The sequence below is a fragment of the Oncorhynchus keta genome, unplaced genomic scaffold (assembly GCF_023373465.1).
Source record: "Oncorhynchus keta strain PuntledgeMale-10-30-2019 unplaced genomic scaffold, Oket_V2 Un_contig_2021_pilon_pilon, whole genome shotgun sequence".
Lineage (NCBI taxonomy): Eukaryota > Metazoa > Chordata > Actinopteri > Salmoniformes > Salmonidae > Oncorhynchus > Oncorhynchus keta.
In genome coordinates this window covers 60,244-87,360 of record NW_026281880.1, presented here as the reverse complement: position 1 = coordinate 87,360, position 27,117 = coordinate 60,244, and the positions used below count along the sequence as shown (strand labels likewise).

At 51.0% G+C, this 27,117-nt stretch overlaps 2 protein-coding genes and 1 pseudogene across 3 annotated transcripts in view; 1 reads left to right on the top strand and 2 right to left on the bottom strand.

Moving 5' to 3' along the window:
- LOC127920658 (F-box only protein 7-like) overlaps nucleotides 1–846 on the bottom strand; it is a 28,579-nt gene extending 27,733 nt beyond the window's left edge. The window contains exon 1 of the mRNA XM_052504665.1: nucleotides 806–846. The gene's annotated coding sequence lies outside the window, so the exon portion shown is untranslated. The remainder of the gene's footprint in view (nucleotides 1–805) is intronic.
- A 2,274-nt stretch (nucleotides 847–3,120) lies between these two features.
- Nucleotides 3,121–9,704, bottom strand: LOC127920657 (F-box only protein 7-like). Of its 2 annotated transcripts, none has more exons than XM_052504662.1 (4): nucleotides 9,583–9,704; nucleotides 7,385–7,507; nucleotides 5,532–5,835; nucleotides 3,121–3,610 (listed from the first exon to the last, which is right to left on the bottom strand). In XM_052504662.1, exons 1-4 carry the CDS (start codon nucleotides 9,630–9,632, stop codon nucleotides 3,218–3,220), a joined length of 870 nt encoding a protein of 289 aa, XP_052360622.1. In that variant the 5' UTR covers nucleotides 9,633–9,704; the 3' UTR covers nucleotides 3,121–3,217. The 2 variants fall into 2 exon arrangements, with proteins under 2 accessions (XP_052360622.1, XP_052360623.1); XM_052504663.1 differs by lacking the exon at nucleotides 9,583–9,704 and adding an exon at nucleotides 8,323–8,821 and having other exon boundaries at nucleotides 3,126–3,610.
- LOC127920659 (RNA-splicing ligase RtcB homolog) lies at nucleotides 9,176–26,543 on the top strand (annotated as a pseudogene).
- The last annotated feature ends 574 nt before the right edge of the window (nucleotides 26,544–27,117 follow it).

The window sequence follows — 27,117 nt, the reverse complement described above, 5'->3', positions numbered from 1 at the left end:
CAGAACAGACACTATCACCTGGAACAGAACATACAGAACAGACACTATCACCTGGAACAGAACAGACACTATCACCTGGAACAGAACATACAGAACAGACACTATCACCTGGAACAGGACAGACAGAACAGACACTATCACCTGGAACAGGACAGACAGAACAGACACCATTACCTGGAACAGTACAGACAGAATAGACACTGTCACCTGGAACAGGACAGACAGAACAAACTATCACCTGGAACAGGACAGACAGAACAGACACCATTACCTGGAACAGTACAGACAGAATAGACACTGTCACCTGGAACAGGACAGACACTGTCACCTGGAACAGGACAGACACTATCACCTGGAACAGGACAGACAGAACAAACACTATCACCTGGAACAGAACAGACAGAACAGACAGAACAGACACTATCACCTGGAACAGTACAGACAGAACAGACACTATCACCTGGAACAGAACAGACAGAACAGACAGAACAGACACTATCACCTGGAACAGAACAGACACTATCACCTGGAACAGAACAGACACTATCACCTGGAACAGAACAGACACTATCAACCTGGAACAGGACAGACAGAACAAACACTATCACCTGGAACAGTACACACAGAACAGACACTGTCACCTGGAACAGGACAGACACTATCACCTGGAACAGAACAGACAGAACAGACACTGTCACCTGGAACAGGACAGACACTATCGACCTGGAACAGGACAGACAGAACAAACACTATCACCTGGAACAGGACAGACACTATCGACCTGGAACAGGACAGACACTGTCACCTGGAACAGTACAGACAGAACAGACACTATCACCTGGAACAGGACAGACACTATCGACCTGGAACAGGACAGACAGAACAAACACTACCAACTGTAGATTAACGCACACTAACCTGTCCACTGGTCAGTCACACTAACCTGTCCACTGGTCAGTCACACTAACCTGTCCACTGGTCAGTCACACTAACCTGTCCACTGGTCAGTCACACTAACCTGTCCACTGGTCAGTCACACTAACCTGTCCACTGGTCAGTCACACTAACCTGCCCACTGGTCAGACACACTAACCTGTCCACTGGTCAGTCACACTAACCTGTCCACTGGTCAGTCACACTAACCTGTCCACTGGTCAGTCACACTAACCTGTCCACTGGTCAGTCACACTAACCTGTCCACTGGTCAGTCACACTAACCTGTCCACCGGTCAGTCACACTAACCTGCCCACCGGTCAGTCACACTAACCTGTCCACTGGTCAGTCACACTAACCTGTCCACTGGTCAGTCACACTAACCTGTCCACTGGTCAGTCACACTAACCTGTCCACTGGTCAGTCACACTAACCTGTCCACTGGTCAGTCACACTAACCTGTCCACTGGTCAGTCACACTAACCTGTCCACTGGTCAGTCACACTAACCTGTCCACTGGTCAGTCACACTAACCTGTCCACTGGTCAGTCACATATGTGGAGGGTTTCAGCGACAGTTTCCTCACTGTGTCCACCTGCTGGTTCATCTTCAGGGTGGCTGCAGAGGGGAGCAATATACCGATCAATCAGGGGGAGACCAATCAATAAATGACAAGCAGAGATGGATATATAGCTATGTCAAAGACTGAGACTGCCTTCCAGATGGCCACTATAGAGCCCTACGGACCTTCCAGATGGCCACTATAGAGCCCTACGGACCTTCCAGATGGCCACTATAGAGCCCTACGGACCTTCCAGATGGCCACTATAGAGCCCTACGGTCCTTCCAGATGGCCCCTATAGAGCCCTACGGTCCTTCCAGATGGCCACTATAGAGCCCTACGGTCCTTCCAGATGGCCCCCTATAGAGCCCTACGGTCCTTCCAGATGGCCCCTATAGAGCCCTTCCAGATGGCCCCCTATAGAGCCCTACGGTCCTTCCAGATGGCCCCCTATAGAGCCCTACGGTCCTTCCAGATGGCCCCTATAGAGCCCTTCCAGATGGCCCCCTATAGAGCCCTACGGACCTTCCAGATGGCCCCCTATAGAGCCCTACGGTCCTTCCAGATGGCCCCCTATAGAGCCCTACGGTCCTTCCAGATGGCCCCCTATAGAGCCCTACGGTCCTTCCAGATGGCCCCCTATAGAGCCCTACGGTCCTTCCAGATGGCCACTATAGAGCCCTACGGTCCTTCCAGATGGCCCCTATAGAGCCCTACGGTCCTTCCAGATGGCCCCTATAGAGCCCTTCCAGATGGCCCCCTATAGAGCCCTACGGTCCTTCCAGATGGCCCCCTATAGAGCCCTACCAGATGGCCCCTATAGAGCCCTTCCAGATGGGCCCCTATAGAGCCCTATGGTCCTTCCAGATGGCCCCTATAGAGCCCCTCCAGATGACCCCCTATAGAGCCCTTCCAGATGGCCCCCTATAGAGCCCTGTGGTCCTTCCAGATGGCCCCCTATAGAGCCCTTCCAGATGGCCCCCTATAGAGCCCTTCCAGATGGCCCCCTATAGAACCATACGGTCCTTCCAGATGGCCCCTGTAGAGCCCTTCCAGATGGCCCCTTATAGAACCATACGGTCCTTCCAGATGGCCACCTATGGTCCTTCCAGATGTCCTCTATAGCGCCCTATGGTCCCCCCCATGGTCTCCCCCAGGGTAGCCTAGTGGTTAGAGCGTTGGACTAGTAACCGAAAGGTTGCAAGTTCGAATCCCCGAGCTGACAAGGTACAAATCTGTCGTTCTGCCCCTGAACAGGCAGTTAACCCACTGTTCCTAGGACGTCATTGAAAATAAGAATTTGTTCTTCACTGACTTGCCTAGTTAAATAAAAGGTAAAATTTTTAAAAAGCGCCCTATAGTCTCTGGTCAAAAGTAATAAACCATATAGTGAATAGGATCCCATTTGGACCACAGCTTTGAGAAACAGTGAGACTGACCGTTGATAACCAGAACGGGTCCCATGGGGACAGCTAGGACCAAGGCCAGGCTGTCGTCACAGAGAGGATGGGCATACTGCAGTCTGTACAGCCCTCCTGGTGCCCTCCACCCAGCTGGCATCTCACCAGGACGCCCTCAGAGCCCTACACACACACAATTTAGGGAATAGGGTTCTGGTCAACAGTAGTGCACTATGTAGAGACTAGGGTGCCATTTGGGATGCAAATCCCAGAGAGAATCTCGATTGCATACTCCTAGCGTCCTCTCTCCTCGCCTCCTTCTCAAACCCATTGGATGAGAAAGCCAGAGGTCCCTCCCACCTGACCTTCTCCTCCAATGGGTTTTGAGGAAGGAAGCAGAGAGGAATGCGAGTTGTATTCAATTGAGATTGTCTGTCTGTCTGTCCCCCCCCCCCCACGTCTCCTGTAGAGGCTTACCTGACACAGGAAGCCAGTCTCCAGCATCAGGAGGTGGACTGCCACCATCAGGGCATCACAGGTACTGCTGCTCTGAGCCTGGTGGTACAGAACCTCCAGGGAATGGGGTACCTTCCCTCCTTCTGCCTCCCCACACAGCATGGGCTCCCACACCCACTGACCTGCCTCTTCTTCCTGCTCCTCCTCCTCCTCTCTGACCACTTCCTGTTGAGGCTCCGCCCCCTTGCTGGTGCTGGCCTGGATCAACAACACATTAGCATGGTGACTATCTGGTACTGAGAAGACAGTCAACAGCAGTGCCCTATTAGAGTTATACAAAACTCACAGTACAAGCATACGATTTACACACACATACATACATACAGTACACACACACACACACACACACACACACACACACACACACACACACACACACACACACACACACACACACACACACACACACACACACACACACACACACACACACACACATACATACATACAGCACACATACTGTACACATACACATACTGTACACACACACACACACACACACACACACACACACATACATACATACATTTACATATTATTACATATTTACATAGTCCTCAGACCCTTAATTCCGTACTTTGCTTAAGCACCTTTGGCAGCGATTACAGCCTCCAGTCTTCTTGGATTTGAAGCTACAAGCTTGGCACACTAGTATTTGGGGAGTTTCTCCCATTCTTCTCTGCAGATCCTCTCACGCTCTGTCAGGTTGGATGGGGAGTGTCGCTGCAGAGATATTTTCAGGTCTCTCCGGAGATGTTCGATCGGGTTCAAATCCGGGCTCTGGCTGGGCCACTCAAGGACATTGAGACTTGTCCCGAAGCCACTCCTGCGTTGTCTTGTCTGTGTGCTTAGGGTCATTGTCCTGTTTGAAGGTGAACCTTCACCCCAGTCTGAGATCCTGAGCGCCTTGGAGCCGGTTTCATTCATTCAAGGATCTCTCTGTACTTTGCTCTGTTCAGCTTTCCCTTAATCCTGACTAGTCTCCCAGGCCCTGCTGCTGAAAAACATCCCCACTGCATGATGCTGCTACCACCATGCTTCACCGTAGGGATGGTGCCAGGTTTCCTCCAGACGTGACGCTTGTCCTTCAGACCAAACAGTTCAATCTTGGTTTCATCAGACCACAGAATCTTGTTTCTCATGGTCTGAGAGTCTTTAGGTGCCTTTTTGGCAAACTCCAAGCGGGCCGCCATGTGCCTTTTACTGAGGAGTTGCTTCCGTCTGGCCACTCTACCATAAAGGCCTGATTGGTGGAGTGCTTCAGAGATAGTTGTCCTTCTGGAAGGTTCTCCCATCTCCCCAGAGAAACTCTGGAGCTCTGTCAGAGTGACCATCGGGTTCTTGGTCAGCTCCTTGACCATGGCCCTGCTCGAGTCTTGGTGGTTTCAAACGTCTTCCATTTAAGAGTGATGGAGGCCACTGTGTTTTTGGGGACCTTCAAGGCTGCAGACATGTTTTGGAACCCTTCCCCAGATCTGTGCCATGACTCAATCCTGTATCGGAGCTCTACGGACAATTCCTTCGACCTCATGGCTTGGTTTTTGCTCTGACATGCACTGTCAACTGTGGGACCTTATATAGACAGGTGTGTGCCTTTCCAAATCATGTCCAATCAATTGAATTGACCACAGTTGGACTCCAAGTTGTAGAACAATCTCAAGGATGATCAATGGAAACAGGATGCACCTGAGCTCAATTTTGAGTCTCATAGCAAAGGGTCTGAATACTTATGTAAATAAGGTATCTGTTTTTTGTTTTTTTAAATGAATTTGCAAAAAATTCTAAAAATCCGTTTTCACGTTGTCATTATGGGGTATTGTGATGTCATTATGGGGTATTGTGATGTCATTATGGGGTATTGTGATGTCATTATGGGGTATTGTGATGTCATTATGGGGTATTGTGATGTCATTATGGGGTATTGTGTGTAGATTGAAGAGGAAAAAAATTATTGAATCAATTATAGAATAAGTTTGTAACTTAACAAAATGTGGAAAAAGGTCAAGGGGTCTGAATACTTGTATTGTAATATACGACTACTATATTCTACTACTACTATATTCTACTACTACTATACTGTAATATAATATACTACTGGTGTTAGGAGATGAGGGCTCACCTCACTGGAGCGTTGGGCTGGTGGGTGTACAGCTTGGTACAGCCCAGGACTACTACTACTGCTGCTGCTGCTGTTGCTGGGTGACTGGTGGGCTGAAGAGGCAAAGGCAGCAGAGGAAGCAGGGGAGCCTGAGGGCACAGCCTGGCGGGCGGAGGGGGCAGGGGCAGCGAAGGGCACAGCCACAGATGGAGGCAAGATGACACAGACCAGGTCCCCAGTGACGATGCCACAGGAGGACAAAGTCTGACCAGAATCAGATAGAAGATCTGAGCCGTTCAGGGACAAGGTGAACTCTGTGTCTGGGCTGTGGGGGACAGAGGAGAGGTACGATCTGAGCCCCAACCACTATGGGTAAACTTTACAGCATTCAATATATGGTCCTCATACTTTACTAACAATATATAAACACACATAATACACAGCTAAAGTTAAACCATTACGGCAGGGTAGCCTAGTGGTTAGAGTGGAGAGGCGGTAGGGTAGCCTAGTGGTTAGAGTGGAGAGGCGGTAGGGTAGCCTAGTGGTTAGAGTGGAGAGGCGGTAGGGTAGCCTAGTGGTTAGAGCGTTGGACTAGTAACCGGAAGGTTGCAAGTTCAAACCCCCGAGCTGACAAGGTACAAATCTGTCGTTCTGCCCCTGAACAGGCAGTTAACCCACTGTTCCCAGGCCGTCATTGAAAATAAGAATTTGTTCTTAACTGATCTTGCCTGGTTAAATAAAGGTAAAATAAAAATAAATAAAATAAACAATAACCTTCCACACTAACGGAATTACACAGAGACATCGATGTTTCACTTTGAAATGTTTGCTAAACACAAACCATTGATTTCTAAGTTTCATAAACCATACAACTATGAACAATGACCTCGTTGAATAATTTACACAAAACATTTATAAAAAGAACACATTTACTGGAAAATCTCCAGATGCAAAGTTTCGTTCCAGAATTACAGTCAAATCTCCCTTAGTTTTATTATGTTAGCAAACTTAGTTTCTGCCCAGTTCTTCCTCTAAAGTTGTTTTGGGAAAATTGTAAGTGGCAATTTTTAAAAGTCGTCCTTGTGCATAGAGTTGTATGGTTTGTTAAACTTTGAAATCAATGTTTTTTTGTTCGGCAGACATTTTTATAGTGAAAATCTGAGTCTACCATGGAATTGCCCTTTAGCAACAGAAGGAGAAAGTGACTAACCTGAGGGACTAACTAACCTGAGGGACTAACTAACCTGAGGGACTAACTAACCTGAGGGACTAACTAACCCGAAGGACTAACTAACCTGAGGGACTAACTAACCTGAGGGACTAACTAACCTGAGGGACTAACGAAACCTGAGGGACTAACTAACCTGAGGGACTAACTAACCTGAGGGACTAACTAACCTGAGGGACTGTCTAACCTGAGGGTCTAACTAACCTGAGGGTCTAACTAACCTGAGGGTCTAACTAACCCGAGGGACTAACTTACCCGAGGGACTAACTTACCCGAGGGACTAGCTAACCTGAGGGACTAACTAACCTGAGGGTCTAAGTAACCTGAGGGACTAACTAACCTGAGGGTCTAAGTAACCTGAGGGACTAACTAACCTGAGGGTCTAACCTGAGGGTCTAACTAACCTGAGGGTCTAACTAACCTGAGGGACTGACCTGAGGGTCTAACTAACCTGAGGGTCTAACTAACCTGAGGGACTAACTAACCTGAGGGACTGAGGGACTAACTAACCTGAGGGACTAACTAACCCGAGGGACTAACTAACCTGAGGGACTAACTAACCTGAGGGACTAACTAACCTGAGGGACTAACTAACCTGAGGGACTAACTAACCTGAGGGTCTAACTAACCTGAGGGTCTAACTAACCTGAGGCCATGTGAAGGCAGAAGGATCTCTCTGATTTGAACGTTGAGCTCTGTCAGAGTGGGCTCCTCTCCCTCCAGCTTCACCCGGCTGGTCTGCTTGTTTATCCTCACACGTAGTTTCATGCTTAGGAGAGAGAGACCGACGGACAGGGAGGGAGTGAGAGAGACAGACAGACAGGGAGGGAGGGAGAGACCGACGGACAGGGAGGGAGGGAGAGAGAGAGAGAGACAGACAGACAGAGGGAGAGAGAGACCGATGGGACAGGGAGGGAGGGAGAGAGAGAGACAGACAGACAGGGAGGGAGGGAGAGAGACAGACAGACAGGGAGGGAGGGAGAGAGACAGACAGAGGGAGAGAGACAGACAGAGGGAGAGAGACAGACAGAGGGAGAGAGACAGACAGAGGGAGAGAGAGACCGATGGGACAGGGTTAGGTAACCAACACACAGAACATGATCAGACATTTTAAGGACAGAAATTCAATAATTCAGACCCAATTGTGGTCTTCTCTCCCTGGTTCATCATGAATCATTACGGTCATCTTCCAAAACACCCTTTTCACAAAGCGCCCGACTTTCTGAGCATGATGTCGGTTTTCACAATGAAGTAGAAAACACTTGGCAACGCCAAGTCACCTCTTTACAGTAGAAACACAATGCTAGCTGGAACTCTTTTACTTTCATTACTTGCCAACTGTGTTAAGAAAGACTGAATTATGAAAGTAAAATGCTAACATTCATCAGTGTGACAATCTAACGTTATAGCAGGTACACTGGCCTAGAAATTCATACTGTATACAGACAGATACGTTTCATTATGCACAGCACACTTCTGGTATGATGGTGTTTATCTAGCTAGAACAATACAAACCCACATGTAGAAGAGCAGCTAGCTGGTTAACCTATCTGGTAGCTAGCGAGCCAGCAGCATTTCACTTACTTTAGTTTAGTGGTTTTCTCTTGTTATTAACTTATTGCAAGCCTTAATCATTTCACACCATACAGTTCATGTTAACTAAAGAGGTCTTAATTGCAAGTAGAGATAGTTGAAGATTTCTACGTATTACAATCGTGAAGATTGAAGAGGCTTTGACAGAAGCTCGATGGTCAACAAATGTTATCAAATAGTTGACTTCAACTACGGAAAGAGATTAGCGTTCTGACTTCAACTACGGAAAGAGATTCGCGTTCTGACTTCAACTACGGAAAGAGATTCGCGTTCTGACTTCAACTACGGAAAGAGATTCGCGTTCTGACTTCAACTACGGAAAGAGATTAGCGTTCTGACTTCAACTACGGAAAGAGATTCGCGTTCTGACTTCAACTACGGAAAGAGATTAGCGTTCTGACTTCAACTACGGAAAGAGATTAGCGTTCTGACTTCAACTACGGAAAGAGATTCGCGTTCTGACTTCAACTACGGAAAGAGATTAGCGTTCTGACTTCAACTACGGAAAGAGATTAGCGTTCTGACTTCAACTACGGAAAGAGATTCGCGTTCTGACTTCAACTACGGAAAGAGATTAGCGTTCTGACTTCAACTACGGAAAGAGATTAGCGTTCTGACTTCAACTACGGAAAGAGATTAGCGTTCTGACTTCAACTACGGAAAGTCAAAAAAGACTAATATAGGAAAATAATAACCACAAATGTTTTCAAAAAATAAAACTTTGCTAGGATATTAGGGAACATGTATTTGTTCGGAAAGACTATAATATGGTGTTATCCAAGATCAATATTTAAATCCATTCAAAAATAAACGCGATAAATTGAAAAACATTTACAGCTGCGTCATTATTCAGTTTTCCAAAAACGCGTTTTGTACGGACGCCTCTGAGTTGCCGTAGTTGTAGTTTGTTGGTTCAGAACTGAATCAGACACTGCTGAAATACAAGTGGAATAAACAGCTAGTGACATAATCATATCATGAGTCGATCGTACAATGACGAGTTACAATATTTGGACAAGATTGACAAGAACTGCTGGCGAATCAAGAAAGGTTTCGTCCCAAATATGCAGGTGATTAAGCTAAAACGAACTTATATGGAATGAATTAACGTTAGCACATGTCCGTAGTTTGATAGCTTCAGACGTGGCTTGCTACAAATCCAGCTTGACTCTGTTATTGTTGCTCTTGTCTTTTGTATGTAGATCAGGTGTAAGAGCGTAGTAGCTACACAAGCTATCTCATTGAGCTAACCTAATATGTCGTATGGACTTGGACAGCTCATCAAATCCTTCCCATCTCATTCCAGGTGGAAGGAGTTTTTTACGTCAACGAGTCCCTGGAGAAGCTGATGTTTGAGGAGCTGCGTAACGCGTGTAAAGGAGGAGGTAGACAACAACAACACGATGATGCCATGTTAACAGACAAGCTCCTGTATTGTTTTCCCCGTTGATATGACTCATTTGGTTGTTGTTGTTGTTATTGTCGTCAGGTTTTGGTGGGTTTCTCCCCGCCATGAAACAGATTGGAAACGTTGCAGCTCTGCCGGGTATAGTCCATGTAAGTAGATGTCTGGTCCGGATCAGTCCTTAACACAAGTCAGAGATGACGCTGACAACCGTTATCTAACCAGCTATAAACGGACATATTGACACTCTGTAATATCTCACCGGTTTCTCCCAGACACATATTTAGCCTTGTCACAGACTATGTTTCTCCCAGACACATATTTAGCCTTGTCACAGACTAAGAAGCTGTTTCAATGGAGATTCTCCAATAAGTTTGCTTGTCAGTCCAGGATTTCTCTTAACCTTGTCAGTCCAGGAAACATGGCCTGATAGTGTCCCCAAACCTCTCTCTCTCTCTGTCTCTCTCTCTCTGTCTCTCTCTCTCTCTCTCTCTCTCTCTCTCTCCTCTCTCAGAAGTCTCTCTCCACTCTGGGTCTCATGGCTGCCTCTCCCTCAGAAGTCCATCGGCTGCCAGACTGCCACTCGGGGTATGGGTTCGCCATAGGAAACATGGCCTGAAGTGTCCCCAAACCTCTCTCTCTCTCTCTCTCCCCTCAGAGGTCCATCGCCTGCCAGACTGCCACTGCTATGGGTTCGCCATAGGAAACATGGCCTGATAGTGTCCCCAAACCTCTCTCTCTCTCTCTCCCTCCTCAGAAGTCCATCGGCCTGCCAGACTGCCACTGCAGGGTATGGGTTCGCCATAGGAAACATGGCTGCCTTTGACATGAGCGACCCCAACGCTGTCGTATCCCCAGGTACAGAGGGATACACACAGTCCAACAGGCTGTCCTGTCTAATCTCTGGTGTGGGGTTTGACATTAACCGTGTGTGTGTGTGTGTGTGTGTGTGTGTGTGTGTGTGTGTGTGTGTGTGTGTGTGTGTGTGTGTGTGTGTGTGTGTGTGTGTGTGTGTGTGTGTGTGTGTGCTGTGTGTGCTGTCTGTGTGTGCAGCTAGGTGGTGTGGGGTTTGATATTAACTGTGGAGTGCGTCTACTAAGGACCAACCTAGATGAGGGAGACGTCCAGCCTGTCAAGGAGCAGCTGGCTCAGGCCCTGTTTGACCACATCCCTGTAGGAGTCGGCTCCAAGGAGTCATCCCTATGACTGCCAAGTAAGGAGGCACCAATACCCTGCTGTCTGCAGGCACCAATACACCAATACCCTGCTGTCTACAGGCACCAATACCCTGCTGTCTGCAGACACCAATACACCAATACCCTGCTGTCTACAGGCACCAATACCCTGCTGTCTACAGGCACCAATACCCTGCAGGCACCAATACACCAATACCCTGCTGTCTACAGACACCAATACCCTGCTGTCTGCAGACACCAATACCCTGCTGTCTGCAGGCACCAATACCCTGCTGTCTACAAGCACCAAAACACCAATACCCTGCTGTCTGCAGGCACCAATACCCTGCTGTCTACAGGCACCAATACCCTGCTGTCTGCAGGCACCAATACAGGCACCAATAACCCCTGCTGTCTGCAGGCACCCAATACCCTGCTGTCTGCACCAATACCCCTGCTGTCTGCAGGCACCAATACACCAAGGCACCAATACCCTGCTGTCTGCAGGCACCAATACACCAATACCCTGCTGTCTGCAGGCACCAATACACCAATACCCTGCTGTCTGCAGGCACCAATACACCAATACCCTGCTGTCTGCAGGCACCAATACACCAATACCCTGCTGTCTGCAGGCACCAATACACCAATACCCTGCTGTCTGCAGGCACCAATACACCAATACCCTGCTGTCTGCAGGCACCAATACACCAATACCCTGCTGTCTGCAGGCACCAATACACCAATACCCTGCTGTCTGCAGGCACCAATACACCAATACCCTGCTGTCTACAGGCACCAATACACCAATACCCTGCTGTCTGCAGGCACCAATACACCAATACCCTGCTGTCTGCAGGCACCAATACCCTGCTGTCTGCAGGCACCAATACACCAATACCCTGCTGTCTGCAGGCACCAATACCCTGCTGTCTGCAGGCACCAATACACCAATACCCTGCTGTCTGCAGGCACCAATACACCAATACCCTGCTGTCTACAGGCACCAATACACCAATACCCTGCTGTCTGCAGGCACCAATACCCTGCTGTCTGCAGGCACCAATACACCAATACCCTGCTGTCTGCAGGCACCAATACACCAATACCCTGCTGTCTGCAGGCACCAATACCCTGCTGTCTGCAGGCACCAATACACCTGCTGTCTGCAGGCACCAATACACCAATACCCTGCTGTCTGCAGGCACCAATACACCAATACCCTGCTGTCTGCAGGCACCAATACACCAATACCCTGCTGTCTGCAGGCACCAATACACCAATACCCTGCTGTCTGCAGGCACCAATACCCTGCTGTCTGCAGGCACCAATACCCTGCTGTCTGCAGGCACCAATACCCTGCTGTCTGCAGGCACCAATACCCCCTGCTGTCTGCAGACACCAATACACCAATACCCTGCTGTCTGCAGGCACCAATACCCTGCTGTCTGCAGGCACCAATAGACCAATACCCTGCTGTCTACAGACACCAACACCCTGCTGTCTGCAGACACCAATCAATACCCTGCAGGCATAATACCCTGCTGTCTGCAGGCACCAATACACCAATACCCTGCTGTCTGCAGACACCAATACCCTGCTGTCTACAAGCACCAAAACACCAATACCCTGCTGTCTGCAGGCACCAATACCCTGCTGTCTACAGACACCAATACACCAATACCCTGCTGTCTGCAGGCACCAATACACCAATACCCTGCTGTATGCAGACACCAATACCCTGCTGTCTACAGACACCAATACACTACAGGCAATGCTGTCTGCAGGCCCTGCTGTCTGCAGACACCAATACCCTGCTGTCTACAGACACCAATACACCAATAATACCCTGCTGTCTGCAGACACCAATACCCTGCTGTCTGCAGACACCAATACCCTGCTGTCTGCAGGCACCAATACCCTGCTGTCTGCAGACACCAATACCCTGCTGTCTGCAGGCACCAATACCCTGCTGTCTGCAGGCACCAACACACCAATACCCTGCTGTCTGCAGGCACCAATACCCTGCTGTCTGCAGGCACCAATACCCTGCTGTCTGCAGGCACCAATACACCAATACCCTGCTGTCTGCAGGCACCAATACCCTGCTGTCTACAGGCACCAATACAACAATACCCTGCAGGCACCAATCCACCAATACCCTGCTGTCTACAGGCACCAATACAACAATACCCTGCAGGCACCAATACAACAATACCCTGCAGGCACCAATACAACAATACCCTGCTGTCTGCAGACACCAATACACCAATACCCTGCTGTCTGCAGACACCAATACACCAATACCCTGCTGTCTGTTACAGGGATCTAGAGGAGGCTCTAGAGATGGGAGTGGACTGGTCCCTCAGAGAAGGCTATGCCTGGGCAGAGGATAAGGAGCACTGTGAGGAGTATGGCAGGATGCTGCAGGCCGACCCCCCTGCTGTCTAACAAGGTCTCCTCCAAGGCCAAGAAGAGAGGCCTGCCTCAGGTAACACCACTCCCTAACTAACCCTGACCCCTGACCCCCAACAAGGGTCTCCTCCAAGGCCAAGAAGAGAGGCCTTCCTCAGGTAACACCACACCCTAACTAACCCTGACCCCTGACCCCAACAAGGTCTCCTCCAAGGCCAAGAAGAGAGGCCTTCCTCAGGTAACACCACACCCTAACTAACCCTGACCCCTGACCCCCAACAAGGGTCTCCTCCAAGGCCAAGAAGAGAGGCCTTCCTCAGGTAACACCACACCCTAACTACCCCTGACCCCAACAAGGTCTCCTCCAAGGCCAAGAAGAGAGGCCTGCCTCAGGTAACACCACTCCCTAACTAACCCTGACCCCTGACCCCAACAAGGTCTCCTCCAAGGCCAAGAAGAGAGGCCTTCCTCAGGTAACACCACACCCTAACTAACCCTGACCCCTGACCCCCAACAAGGTCTCCTCCAAGAAGAGAGGCCAAGAAGAGTGGCCTGAAGAGAGGCCTGCCTCAGGTAACGCCACTCCCTAACTCTCCTCCAACCCTGACCCCTGACCCCCAACAAGGTCTCCTCCAAGGCCAAGAGAGAGGCCTGCCTCAGGTAACGCCACTCCCTAACCTGTCCTTTTCCCAGCTGGGTACTCTGGGGGCAGGGAACCACTATGCAGAGATCTATAATGACCTGTCCTTATTCCAGCTGGGTACTCTGGGGGCAGGAAACCACTACGCTGAGATCTGGTGGATAATGACCCTTATTCCAGCTTATTCCAGCTGGGTACCAGCTGGGTCTGGGGGCAGGGAACCACTACGCTGAGATCCAGGTGGTGGATGAGATCTATGACTATGAGATGATCCACAGTGGCAGTACTGGGCTGGTGGCGACAGGGATGACCTGTCCTTATTCCAGCTGGGTACTCTGGGGGCAGGGAACCACTACGCTGAGATCCAGGTGGTGGTTGAGATCTGTAATGACTATGCTGCTAAGAAGATGGGCATCGTCAAGGGCCAGGTGTGTTGCTGATGATCCACAGTGGCAGTTGGGGGGTTCTGGGCACCAGGTGGCGACAGGTAGGACTGCTCTCTCTACCCATGTTGGCTGTTTGTCTGTAATGTGGTCATTTTTGCGTTTTGTTTTAAAGAATTGTCTGTAACGTGGTCACTTGTCTGCGTTGCTGCGCGGTGTATTGGTTCTCGTCTTGGTCAGGTTGTTGTTGCTGTTTGTCTGTAACGTGGTCACTTGTCTGCTGTTGCTGGTTCGCAGGTTGTTGTTGCTGTTTGTCTGTAACGTGGTCACTGGCGTTCTCTGTCTTGGTCAGGTTGTTGTTGTTGTTGTTTATCAATGACTTACCTGGTTAAATAAAGGGAAAAATATGCATTGATCTGTTTTAGAATAAGACTGTTACTTTACCAAAGCACCAAAGGAGTACCAGGTACCAAAGCATTTCTGCAACCTCGAAGGTCCCCAAGAACACAGTGGTCTCCATCATTCTTAAATGGAAGAAGTTTGGAACGACCAAGAAGACTCTTCCTAGAGCTGGTCACCTGGCCAAACTGAGCAATCGGGGAGATGGTCCTTGGTCAGGAGGTGACCAAGAACCCGATGGTCACTCTGACAGAGCTCCAGAGTTCCTCTGTGGATATGGGAGATCCTTCCAGAAGGACAACCATCTCTGCAGCACTCCACCAATCAGGTCTTTATGGTAGAGTGGGGAGACGGAAGCCACTCCTCAGTAAAAGACACATGACAACCTGCTATGAGTTTTCCTGAAGGCACCTAAAGGACTCAGACCATGAGAAACAAGATTTTCTGGTCTGATGAAACCAAGGTTGGACTCTTGGCCTGAATGCCAAGCGTCATGTCTGGAGGAAACCTGGCACCATCCCTACGGTGAAGCATGGTGGTGGCAGCATCATGCTGTGGGGATGTATTTCAGCGGCAGGGACTGGGAGACTGGTCAGAGGGGAAAGATGAACGGAGCAAAGTACAGAGATCCTTGATGAAAACCTGCTCCAGAATGCTCATGACCTCAGACTGGGGCGAAGGTTCACCTTCCAACAGGACAACAACCTTAAGCACACAGCCAAGACAACGCAAGAGTGGCTTTAGGACAAGTCTGTCCTTGAGTGGCCCAGCCGGAGCCCAGACTTGAACCTGATCGAACATCTCTGGAGAGACCTGAAAATAGCTGTGCAGCGACGCTCCCCATCCAACCTGACAGAGCTTGAGAGGATCTGCAGAGAAGAATGGGAGAAACTCTCCAAATACAGGTGTGCCAAGCTTGTTGCGTCATACCCAAGAAGACTCGAGGCTGTAATCACTGTATCACTGAATTAAGGGTCTGAGTACTTAGGTAAATGTGATATTGTTTTTTTTATAAATTAGCAAAAATCTTTTTACTTTGTCATTATGGGGCATTGTGGGGGGACAATTTAATCCATTTTAGAACAAGGCTAACCTAACAAAATGTGGAAAAAGTCAAGGGGTCTGAATACTTCCTGAAGCCACTGAAGAACAACCCTTGAATAATTAGGTGTCAACTTTTGACTGGTACCGTATATGTTCTGGTAGATGCCCTGGTTGCCATGGAGAAGGCGATGAAGCGAGACAAGATCCAGGTGAACGATCGTCAGCTGGCGTGCGCCCGTATCTTTTCAGAGGAGGGACAAGACTACCTGAAAGGAATGGCTGCCGCCGGCACCTATGCCTGGGTCAACCGTTCCTCTATGACCTTCCTCACACGACAGGTAACTGACCCTACCTGACCGCACCTGAGACGGGTAACTGACCCTACCTGACCGCATTGTTCACCTGAGACGGGTAACTGACCCTACCTGACCGCACCTGAGACGGGTAACTGACCCTACCTGACCGCACCTGAGACGGGTAACTGACCCTACCTGACCGCACCTGAGACGGGTAACTGACCCTACCTGAGACGGGTAACTGACCCTACCTGACCAAGAACCTGAGACGGGTAACTGACCCTACCTGACCGCACCTGAGACGGGTAACTGACCCTACCTGAGACGGGTAACTGACCCTACCTGACCAGGTAACTGCACCTGAGACGGGTAACTGACCCTACCTGACCGCACCTGAGACGGGTAACTGACCCTACCTGACCGCACCTGAGACGGGTAACTGACCCTACCTGACCGCACCTGGACGGGTAACTGACCCTACCTGACCGCACCTGAGACGGGTAATGACCCTACCTGACCGCACCTGAGACGGGTAACTGACCCTACCTGACCGCACCTGAGACGGGTAACTGACCCTACCTGAGACGGGTAACTGACCCTACCTGACCGAACACCTGAGACGGGTAACTGACCCTACCTGACCAGCACCCCCCAGACCTGGTAACTGACCCTATCCTGAGACGGGTAACTGACCCTACCTGACCGCACCTGAGACGGGTAATCACTGACCCTACCTGACCGCACCTGAGACGGGTAACTGACCCTACCCTGACAAGCACCTGAGACAGGGTAACTGACCCTACCTGACCGCACCTGAGACGGGTAACTGACCCTGGTACCTGGTACCGCACCTGAGACGGGTAACTGATCCTACCTGACCGCACCTCCAGACGGGTAACTGAGACTACCTGACCGCACCTGAGACGGGTAACTGACCCTACCTGACCGCACCTCAGACGGGTAACTGACCCTACCTGACCGCACCTGAGACGGGTAACTGACCCTACCTGACCGCACCTGAGACGGGTAACTGACCCTACCTGACCGCACCTGAGACGGGTAACTGACCCTACCTGACCGCACCTGAGACGGGTAACTGACCCTACCTGAGACGGGTAACTGACCCTACCTGAGACGGGTAACTGACCGCACCTGAGACGGGTAACTGACCGCACCTGAGACGGGTAACTGACCCCACCTGAGACAGGTAACTGACCCCACCTGAGACGGGTAACTGACCCCACCTGAGACAGGTAACTGACCCCACCTGAGACAGGTAACTGACCCCACCTGAGACAGGTAACTGACCCTAACTGACCCCCACCTGAGACAGGTAACCCCCCACTCCAGTGTGACTTCTCCGCGTCTCTGTCTCCTCCAGGCGTTTGCCTAAGGTGTTCACCACCACTCCTGATGACCTGGACATGCATGTGATCTATGACGTGTCTCATAACATCGCCAAGGTGGAGGAACACATGGTGGATGGGAAACAGAAGACTCTGCTGCTGCATCGCAAGGGATCCACCCGGGCCTTCCCTCCACACCACCCCCTCATCCCTGTAGACTACCAGGTACCCCCTTCATCCACCCGGGCCTTCCCTCCACACCACCCCCTCATCCCTGTAGACTATCAGGTACCCCTTCATCCACCCGGGCCTTCCCTCCACACCACCCCCCTCATCCCTGTAGACTACCAGGTACCCCTTCATCCACCCGGGCCTTCCCTCCACACCACCCCTCATCCCTGTAGACTATCAGGTACCCCCTCATCCCCCGTAGACTACCAGGTACTCCCCCTCATCCCTGTAGACTACCAGGTACTCCCTCATCCCTGTAGACTACCAGGTACACCCTCATCCCTGTAGACTACCAGGTACTCCTCATCCCTGTAGACTACCAGGTACTCCCTCATCCCTGTAGACTACCAGGTACACCCTCATCCCTGTAGACTACCAGGTACCCCCCTCATCCCTGTAGACTACCAGGTACCCCCTCATCCCTGTAGACTACCAGGTACCCCTCATCCCTGTAGACTACCAGGTACACCCCTCATCCCTGTAGACTACCAGGTACTCCCTCATCCCCTGTAGACTACCAGGTACTCCCCTCATCCTGTAGACTACCAGGTACCCCCTTCATCCACCTGTAGACTACCAGGTACACCCCTCATCCCTGTAGACTACCAGGTACACCCCTCATCCCTGTAGACTACCAGGTACCCCCCCTCATCCCTGTAGACTACCAGGTACACCCCTTCATCCCTGTAGACTACCAGGTACACCCTCATCCCTGTAGACTACCAGGTACACCCCCCCTCATCCCTGTAGACTACCAGGTACCCCTCATCCCTGTAGACTAACAGGTACCCCTCATCCCTGTAGACTACCAGGTACCCCTACCAGGTTCATCCCCTGTGGGACTACCAGGTACACCCTCATCCTGTAGACTACCAGGTACACCCTCTCATCCCTGTAGACTACCAGGTACACCCTCATCCCTGTAGACTACCAGGTACACCCTCATCCCTGTAGACTACCAGGTACACCCCCTCATCCCTGTAGACTACCAGGTACTCCCCTCATCCCTGTAGACTACCAGGTACCCCCCTCATCCCTGTAGACTACCAGGTACACCCCCTCATCCCTGTAGACTACCAGGTACCCCCTCATCCCTGTAGACTACCAGGTACACCCCTCATCCCTGTAGACTACCAGGTACCCCCTCATCCCTGTAGACTACCAGGTACTCCCTCTCATCCCTGTAGACTACCAGGTACTCCCTCATCCCTGTAGACTACCAGGTACACCCTCATCCCTGTAGACTACCAGGTACACCCCTCATCCCTGTAGACTACCAGGTACCCCCTCATCCCTGTAGACTACCAGGTACACCCTCATCCCTGTAGACTACCAGGTACACCCCCTCATCCCTGTAGACTACCAGGTACCCCCCTCATCCCTGTAGACTACCAGGTACCCCCCTCATCCCTGTAGACTACCAGGTACCCCCTCATCCCTGTAGACTACCAGGTGCACCCCCTCATCCCTGTAGACTACCAGGTACACCCTCATCCCTGTAGACTACCAGGTATACCCCCCTCTCATCCCTGTAGACTACCAGGTACCCCCTCATCCCTGTAGACTACCAGGTACACCCCTCATCCCTGTAGACTACCAGGTATACCCTCATCCCCTCTCATCCCTCCCTGTAGACTACCAGGTACCCCCTCATCCCTGTAGACTACCAGGTACACCCCTCATCCCTGTAGACTACCAGGTACCCCCCCTCATCCCTGTAGACTACCAGGTCCCCTCATCCCTGTAGACTACCAGGTACCCTCCCCTCTCTCATCCCTGTAGACTACCAGGTACCCCTCATCCCTGTAGACTACCAGGTATACCCCCTCATCCCTGTAGACTGCCAGGTTCCCCCCTCATCCCTGTAGACTACCAGGTATACCCTCCCCCCTCTCTCATCCCTGTAGACTACCAGGTTCCCCCCTCATCCCTGTAGACTACCAGGTATACCCCCCCTCTCATCCCTGTAGACTACCAGGTTCCCCCTCATCCCTGTAGACTACCAGGTATACCCCCCTCTCATCCCTGTAGACTACCAGGTTCCCCCCCTCATTCCTGTAGACTACCAGGTCCCCCCCTCATCCCTGTAGACTACCAGGTACACCCCCCCCTCATCCCTGTAGACTACCAGGTCCCCCCTCATCCCTGTAGACTACCAGGTACCCCCTCCTCATCCCTGTAGACTACCAGGTATACCCCCCTCTCTCATCCCTGTAGACTACCAGGTACCCCCCTCCTCAACATCAATACAGAATGAAGTCATGGTTTAATGTTACCTATAACATTATTGACTATCTACTTTAGGGCCATTCTGACAGCCCATGTTCTCTGGCCCTAAAGTAGTGCCATTTTGATGCAGACTGTTTTTAAAATGCTTCCTGTTTCTGGTCCAATCAGCTGACAGGCCAGCCGGTGTTGATCGGTGGCACGATGGGCACCTGCAGTTACGTCCTGATCCCTGGCACGGAACAGGGCATGACGGAGACCTTCGGCACCACCTGCCACGGCGCTACCAGGCTTACTACACCTCTCTGTCGCTTTACTGCACCTCTCTGTCGCTTTACTGCACCTCTCTGTCGCTTTACTACACCTCTCTGTCGCTTTACTGCCCTCTCTGTAGCTTTAGGTACACACCTTTCTGTCGCTTTACTGCACCTCATCTGTCGCTTTACTGCACCTCTGTCGACTTACTACACCTCTGTCGCTTTACTGTACACCTCTGTCGCTTTACTGTACACCTCTGTCGCTTTTACCACCTCTCTGTCGACTTTACTACACCTCTGTCGCTTTACTACACCTCTGTCCCTTTACTACACCCTCTGTCGCTTTACTACACCTCTGTCGCTTTACTACACCTCTGTCGCTTTACTACACCTCTGTCGCTTTACTGCACCTCTCTGTCGCTTTACTACACCTCTCTGTCGCTTACTACACCTCTCTGTCGCTTACTACACCTCTCTGTCGCTTTACTACACCTCTCTGTCGCTTTACTACACCTCTCTGTCCTTTACTCACCTCCTGTAGCTTACTACACCCCCTCATCCCTGTCGCTTTACTACACCTCTCTGTCGCTTACTGCACCTCTCTGTCGCTTTACTGCACCTCTCTGTCGCTTTACTGGTACACCTCTCACCTCCTGTAGCTTTACTACACCTCTCTGTCGCTTTACTACACCTCTCTGTCGCTTTACTACACCTCTGTCGCTTTACTGCACCTCTCTGTCGCTTTACTGCACCTCTCTGTCGCTTTACTGCACCTCTCCCTGTCGCTTTACTGCACCTCTCTGTCGCTTAGACTACCAGGTACCCTCTGTCGCTTTACTGTACACCTCTGTCGCTTTACTGCACCTCTCTGTCGCTTTACTACACCTCTGTCCTTTACACCTCTGTACTACACCTCTGTCGCTTTACTACACCTCTGTCGCTTTACACCTCTGTCGCTTTACTACACCTCTGTCGCTCTTTACTACACCTCTCTGTCCCTTTACTACACCTCTCTGTCGCTTTACTACACTCTCTGTCGCTTTACTACACCTCTCTGTCGCTTTACACCTCTGTCGCTTTACTGCACCTCTCTGTCGCTTTACTGCACCTCTCTGTCGCTTTACTGCACCTCTCTGTCGCTTTACTGCACCTCTCTGTCGCTTTACTGCACCTCTCTGTCACTTTACTGCACCTCTGTCGACTACCACCTCTGTCGCTTTACTGTACACCTCTGTCGCTTACTGTACACCTCTGTCGCTTTACTGCACCTCTCTGTAGACTTACTACACCTCTGTACTACACCTCTCTGTCGCTTTACTACACCTGTCGCTTTACTACACCTCTGTCGCTTTACTACACCTCTGTCCTACACCTCTGTCGCTTTACTACACCTCTCTGTCGACTTACTACCCTCTCTGTCGCTTTACACCTCTCTGTCGCTTTACTACACCTCTCTGTCGACTTTACTGCACCTCTCTGTCGCTTTACTGCACCTCTGGTCGCTTTACTGCACCTCTGTCGACTTTACTGCACCTCTGTCGCTTTACTACACCTTTGTCGCTTTACTACACCTCTGTCGCTTTACTGCACCCCCCTCTCTGTCGCTTTACTGCACCTCTCTGTCGCTTTACCACACCTCTGTCCCTTTACTACAACCCTCTGTCCCTTACTACAACCCTCTGTCCCTTACTACAACCTCTGTCGCTTCTACTACACCTCTCCCTGTCGCTTTACTACCTCTGTCGCTTTACCACCTCTGTCGCTTTACTACAACCCTCTGTCGCTTTACTACACCTCTCTGTCGCTTTACTACACCTCTCTGTCGCTTTACTACACCTCTGTCGCTTTACTACACCTCTCTGTCGCTTTACTACACCTCTCTGTCGCTTTACTACACCTCTCTGTCGCTTTACTACACCTCTCTGTCGCTTTACTACACCTCTCTGTCGCTTTACTACACCTCTCTGTCGCTTTACTACACCTCTCTGTCGCTTTACTACACCTCTCTGTCGCTTTACTACACCTCTCTGTCGCTTTACTGAACCTCTGTCGCTTTACTACACCACTGTCGCTTTACTACACCTCTGTCGCTTTACTACACCTCTGTCGCTTTACTGCACCTCTCTGTCGCTTTACTGCACCTCTCTGTCACTGTGTTCCTAGGTATGTCCTTCTGTAACTCAGTTGGTAGAGCATGGCGCTTGTAACGCCAGGGTAGTGGGTTCGATTCCCGGGACCACCCATACGTAGAATGTATGCACACATGACTAAGTGGCTTTGGATAAAAGCGTCTGCTAAATGGCATATATTATATTATATTTATACTATAACAAGTAGTAACGATGGACTGCCTCCATCTGTTCATTATAAAGAACATCTTTTACTCAACATTGAACTCTTGTCTCCAGGGTCGGGCTCTGTCTCGGGCCAAATCCACCTCTCTGTCGACTTCCAGGACGTGTTGGACAAGCTGGCAGACAAGGGTATCGCCATCAGGGTGGCTTCGCCCAAACTAGTCATGGAAGAGGTAGGCTTCGCTTCGCCCAAACTAGTCATGGATGAGGTAGGCTTCGCTTTACTGCACCCAAACTAGTCATGGATGAGGTAGACTTCGCTTCGCCCAAACTAGTCATGGATGAGGTAGACTTCGCTTTACCCAAACTAGTCATGGAAGAGGTAGGCTTCGCCCAAACTAGTCATGGAAGAGGTAGGCTTCGCCCAAACTAGTCATGGAAGAGGTAGGCTTCGCCCAAACTAGTCATGGAAGAGGTAGGCTTCGCCCAAACTAGTCATGGAAGAGGTAGGCTTCACCTCTCTGTCGCCCAAACTAGTCATGGAAGAGGTAGGCTTCGCTTCGCCCAAACTAGTCATGGAAGAGGTAGGCTTCGTCGCCCAAACTAGTCATGGAAGAGGTAGGCTTCGCTTACTGCCCAAACTAGTCATGGAAGAGGTAGGCTTCGTCGCCCAAACTAGTCATGGAAGAGGAAGGCTTCGCTTCGCCCAAACTAGTCATGGAAGAGGTAGGCTTCGCCCAAACTAGTCATGGAAGAGGTAGGCTTCGCTTCGCCCAAACTAGTCATGGAAGAGATAGGCTTCGCCCCCAAACTAGTCATGGAAGGGGTAGGCTTCGCCCAGACTAGTCATGGAAGGGGTAGGCTTCGGCCCAAACTAGTCATGGAAGGGGTAGGCTTCGCCCAGACTAGTCATGGAAGAGATAGACTTTGCCCAACTAGTCATGGAAGGGGTAGGCTTCGCCCAGACTAGTCATGGAAGGGGTAGGCTTCGCTTTGCCCAAACTAGTCATGGAAGGGGTAGGCTTCGCCCAGACTAGTCATGGAAGAGGTAGACTTTGCCCAGACTAGTCATGGAAGGGGTAGGCTTCGCTTCGCCCAAACTAGTCATGGAAGGGGTAGGCTTCGCCCAGACTAGTCATGGAAGGGTAGGCCCAAACTAGTCATGGAAGGGGTAGGCTTCGCCCAGACTAGTCATGGAAGGGGTAGGCTTCGCTTCGCCCAAACTAGTCATGGAAGGGGGCTAGGCCGCCCAGACTAGTCATGGAAGAGGTAGGCTTTGCCCAGACTTCATGGAAGGGGTAGGCTTCGCCCAGACTAGTCATGGAAGGGGTAGGCTTCGCTTCGCCCAAACTAGTCATGGAAGGGGTAGGCTTCGCCCAGACTAGTCATGGAAGAGGTAGACTTTGCCCAGACTAGTCATGGAAGGGGTAGGCTTCGCCGCCCAGACTAGTCATGGAAGGGGTAGGCTTCGCTTCGCCCAAACTAGTCATGGAAGAGGTAGACTTTGCCCAGACTAGTCATGGAAGGGGTAGGCTTCGCCGCCCAGACTAGTCATGGAAGGGGTAGGCTTCGCTTCGCCCAGACTAGTCATGGAAGGGGTAGGCTTCGCCCAGACTAGTCATGGAAGGGGTAGGCTTCGCCGCCCAGACTAGTCATGGAAGGGGTAGGCTTCGCAGACTAGTCATGGAAGGGGTAGGCTTCGCTTCGCCCAGACTAGTCATGGAAGGGGTAGGCTTCGCTTCGCCCAGACTAGTCATGGAAGGGGTAGGCTTCGCTTCGCCCAGACTAGTCATGGAAGGGGTAGGCTTCGCTTCGCCCAGACTAGTCATGGAAGAGGTAGGCTTCGCTTCACCCAGACTAGTCATGGAAGGGGTAGGCTTCGCTTCGCCCAGACTAGTCATGGAAGGGGTAGGCTTCGCTTCACCCAGACTAGTCATGGAAGAGGTAGGCTTCGCTTCGCCCAAACTAGTCATGGAAGAGGAAGGCTTCGCTTCGCCCAAACTAGTCATGGAAGAGGTAGGCTTCGCCCAAACTAGTCATGGAAGAGGTAGGCTTCGCTTCGCCCAAACTAGTCATGGAAGAGATAGGCTTCGCTTCGCCCAAACTAGTCATGGAAGGGGTAGGCTTCGCTTCGCCCAAACTAGTCATGGAAGGGGTAGGCTTCGCCCAGACTAGTCATGGAAGGGGTAGGCTTCGCTTCGCCCAAACTAGTCATGGAAGGGGTAGGCTTCGCTTCGCCCAAACTAGTCATGGAAGGGGTAGGCTTCGCCCAGACTAGTCATGGAAGAGGTAGACTTTGCCCAGACTAGTCATGGAAGGGGTAGGCTTGGCTTCGCCCAGACTAGTCATGGAAGGGGTAGGCTTCGCCCAAACTAGTCATGGAAGAGGTAGACTTTGCCCAGACTAGTCATGGAAGGGGTAGGCTTCGCTTCGCCCAGACTAGTCATGGAAGGGGTAGGCTTCGCTTCGCCCAGACTAGTCATGGAAGGGGTAGGCTTCGCTTCGCCCAGACTAGTCATGGAAGGGGTAGGCTTCGCTTCGCCCAGACTAGTCATGGAAGGGGTAGGCTTCGCTTCGCCCAGACTAGTCATGGAAGGGGTAGGCTTCGCTTCGCCCAGACTAGTCATGGAAGGGGTAGGCTTCGCTTCGCCCAGACTAGTCATGGAAGGGGTAGGCTTCGCTTCGCCCAGACTAGTCATGGAAGGGGTAGGCTTCGCTTCGCCCAGACTAGTCATGGAAGGGGTTGGCTTCGCTTCACCCAGACTAGTCATGGAAGGGTCATGGAAGGGGTAGGCTTCGCCCAGACTAGTCATGGAAGGGGTAGGCTTCGCCCAGACTAGTCATGGAAGGGGTAGGCTTCGCTTCGCCCAGACTAGTCAGGGAAGGGGTAGGCTTCGCTTCCCAGCCCAGACTAGTCATGGAAGGGGTAGGCTTCGCTTCGCCCAGACTAGTCATGGAAGAGGTAGGCTTCGCCCCAGACTAGTCATGGAAGGGGTAGGCTTCGCCGCCCAGACTAGTCATGGAAGGGGTAGGCTTCGCCCCCAGACTAGTCATGGAAGGGGTAGGCTTCGCTTCACCCAGACTAGTCATGGAAGGGGTAGGCTTCGCCCAGACTAGTCATGGAAGGGGTAGGCTTCGCCCAGACTAGTCATGGAAGGGGTAGGCTTCGCCCCAGACTAGTCATGGAAGGGGTAGGCTTCGCCCAGACTAGTCATGGAAGGGGTAGGCTTCGCTTCGCCCAGACTAGTCATGGAAGGGGTAGGCTTCGCCCCCAGACTAGTCATGGAAGGGGTAGGCTTCATGGAAGGGGTAGGCCGCTTCGCCCAGACTAGTCATGGAAGGGGTAGGCTTAGCCGCACAGACTAGTCATGGAAGGGGGCTTCGCTTCGCACAGACTAGTCATGGAAGGGGTAGGCTTCGCCCAGACTAGTCATGCTTCGCCCAGACTAGTCATGCTACAGTGGGGGGTCGTGGCTATTGTGTTAAAAGACTAACAGTATTTTCACCCAGACTAGTCATGCTATAGCTACAGTGGGGGGTCGTGGCTATTGTGTTAAAAGGCTAACAGTATTTTCTTACCATTTCTAGGCTCCGGAGTCGTACAAAACGTGTGTGATGTCGTCAACACGTGTCACGATGCTGGAATCAGCAAGAAAGCCATCAAACTACGACCCATCGCCGTGATCAAGGGGTAAGGCTGCACCACTCTGCTAGTGACGGCCATGGCACTCCCTCCAGGAGCCAATCACCAGGCAGAGAGCTGGCGGAGGAGCCAATCACCAGGCAGAGAGCTGGCGGAGGAGGAGGAGCCAATGGGGAAGTGTCTGACTGCGAGTGAGCATGTCCGTCTTCATAGACTGACTTGACAAGGGATCGGTTTCCTCCACTCCACTTCCTGTTTATGACCAGTGTGATTATTTTGACATGGGGGTGATTTGTTCGTTGAGTGATCAATTTAATTGGACCGGATGGGCTCTTTAATATTGTCAAGTCTGAGAGGGTGAAGTGTCTTAGGTTTACTTTTCATTCATGGCAAAATCACTGTTGAATATAACCTTGAGATTCAGGTTAACCACAGATAATAAAATACAAGACGACAGATTTAATGCCTGGTAGTCACTTTGTTCCAACATCTGAAGAAAACAAACACTAAAGCTTCACATTGGTGAGGAGATGGTTTGGGAACTCGATTCTCTGACCAGATTGATCTCCCTCACTACCTCTCACCCATTGGTAGGAGATGGTTTGGGAACTCGATTCTCTGACCAGATCGATCTCCCTCACTACCTCTCACCCATTGGTGAGGAGATGGTTTGGGAACTCGATTCTCTGACCAGATCGATCTCCCTCACTACCTCTCACCCATTGGTAGGAGATGGTTTGGGAACTCGATTCTCTGACCAGATCGATCTCCCTCACTACCTCTCACCCATTGGTGAGGAGATGGTTTGGGAACTCGATTCTCTGACCAGATTGATCTCCCTCACTACCTCTCACCCATTGGTAGGAGATGGTTTGGGAACTCGATTCTCTGACCAGAGCGATCTCCCTCACTACCTCTCACCCATTGGTGAGGAGATGGTTTGGGAACTCGATTCTCTGACCAGATCGATCTCCCTCACTACCTCTCACCCATTGGTGAGGAGATGGTTTGGGAACTCGATTCTCTGACCAG

Excerpts from the sequence above, each read along its gene's own strand:
- LOC127920657 (XM_052504662.1), bottom strand. The coding sequence starts at position 9,632 with ATGAGATGGGAAGGATTTGATGAGCTGTCCAAGTCCATACGACATATT. Across the intron at positions 5,836-7,384 it reads CTGCCTTCACATGGCCTCAG|CCCAGACACAGAGTTCACCT; the intron begins GTTAGTTAGACC and ends TGTCCCCCACAG. Across the intron at positions 3,611-5,531 it reads CAGCCCAACGCTCCAGTGAG|GCCAGCACCAGCAAGGGGGC; the intron begins GTGAGCCCTCAT and ends TTGTTGATCCAG.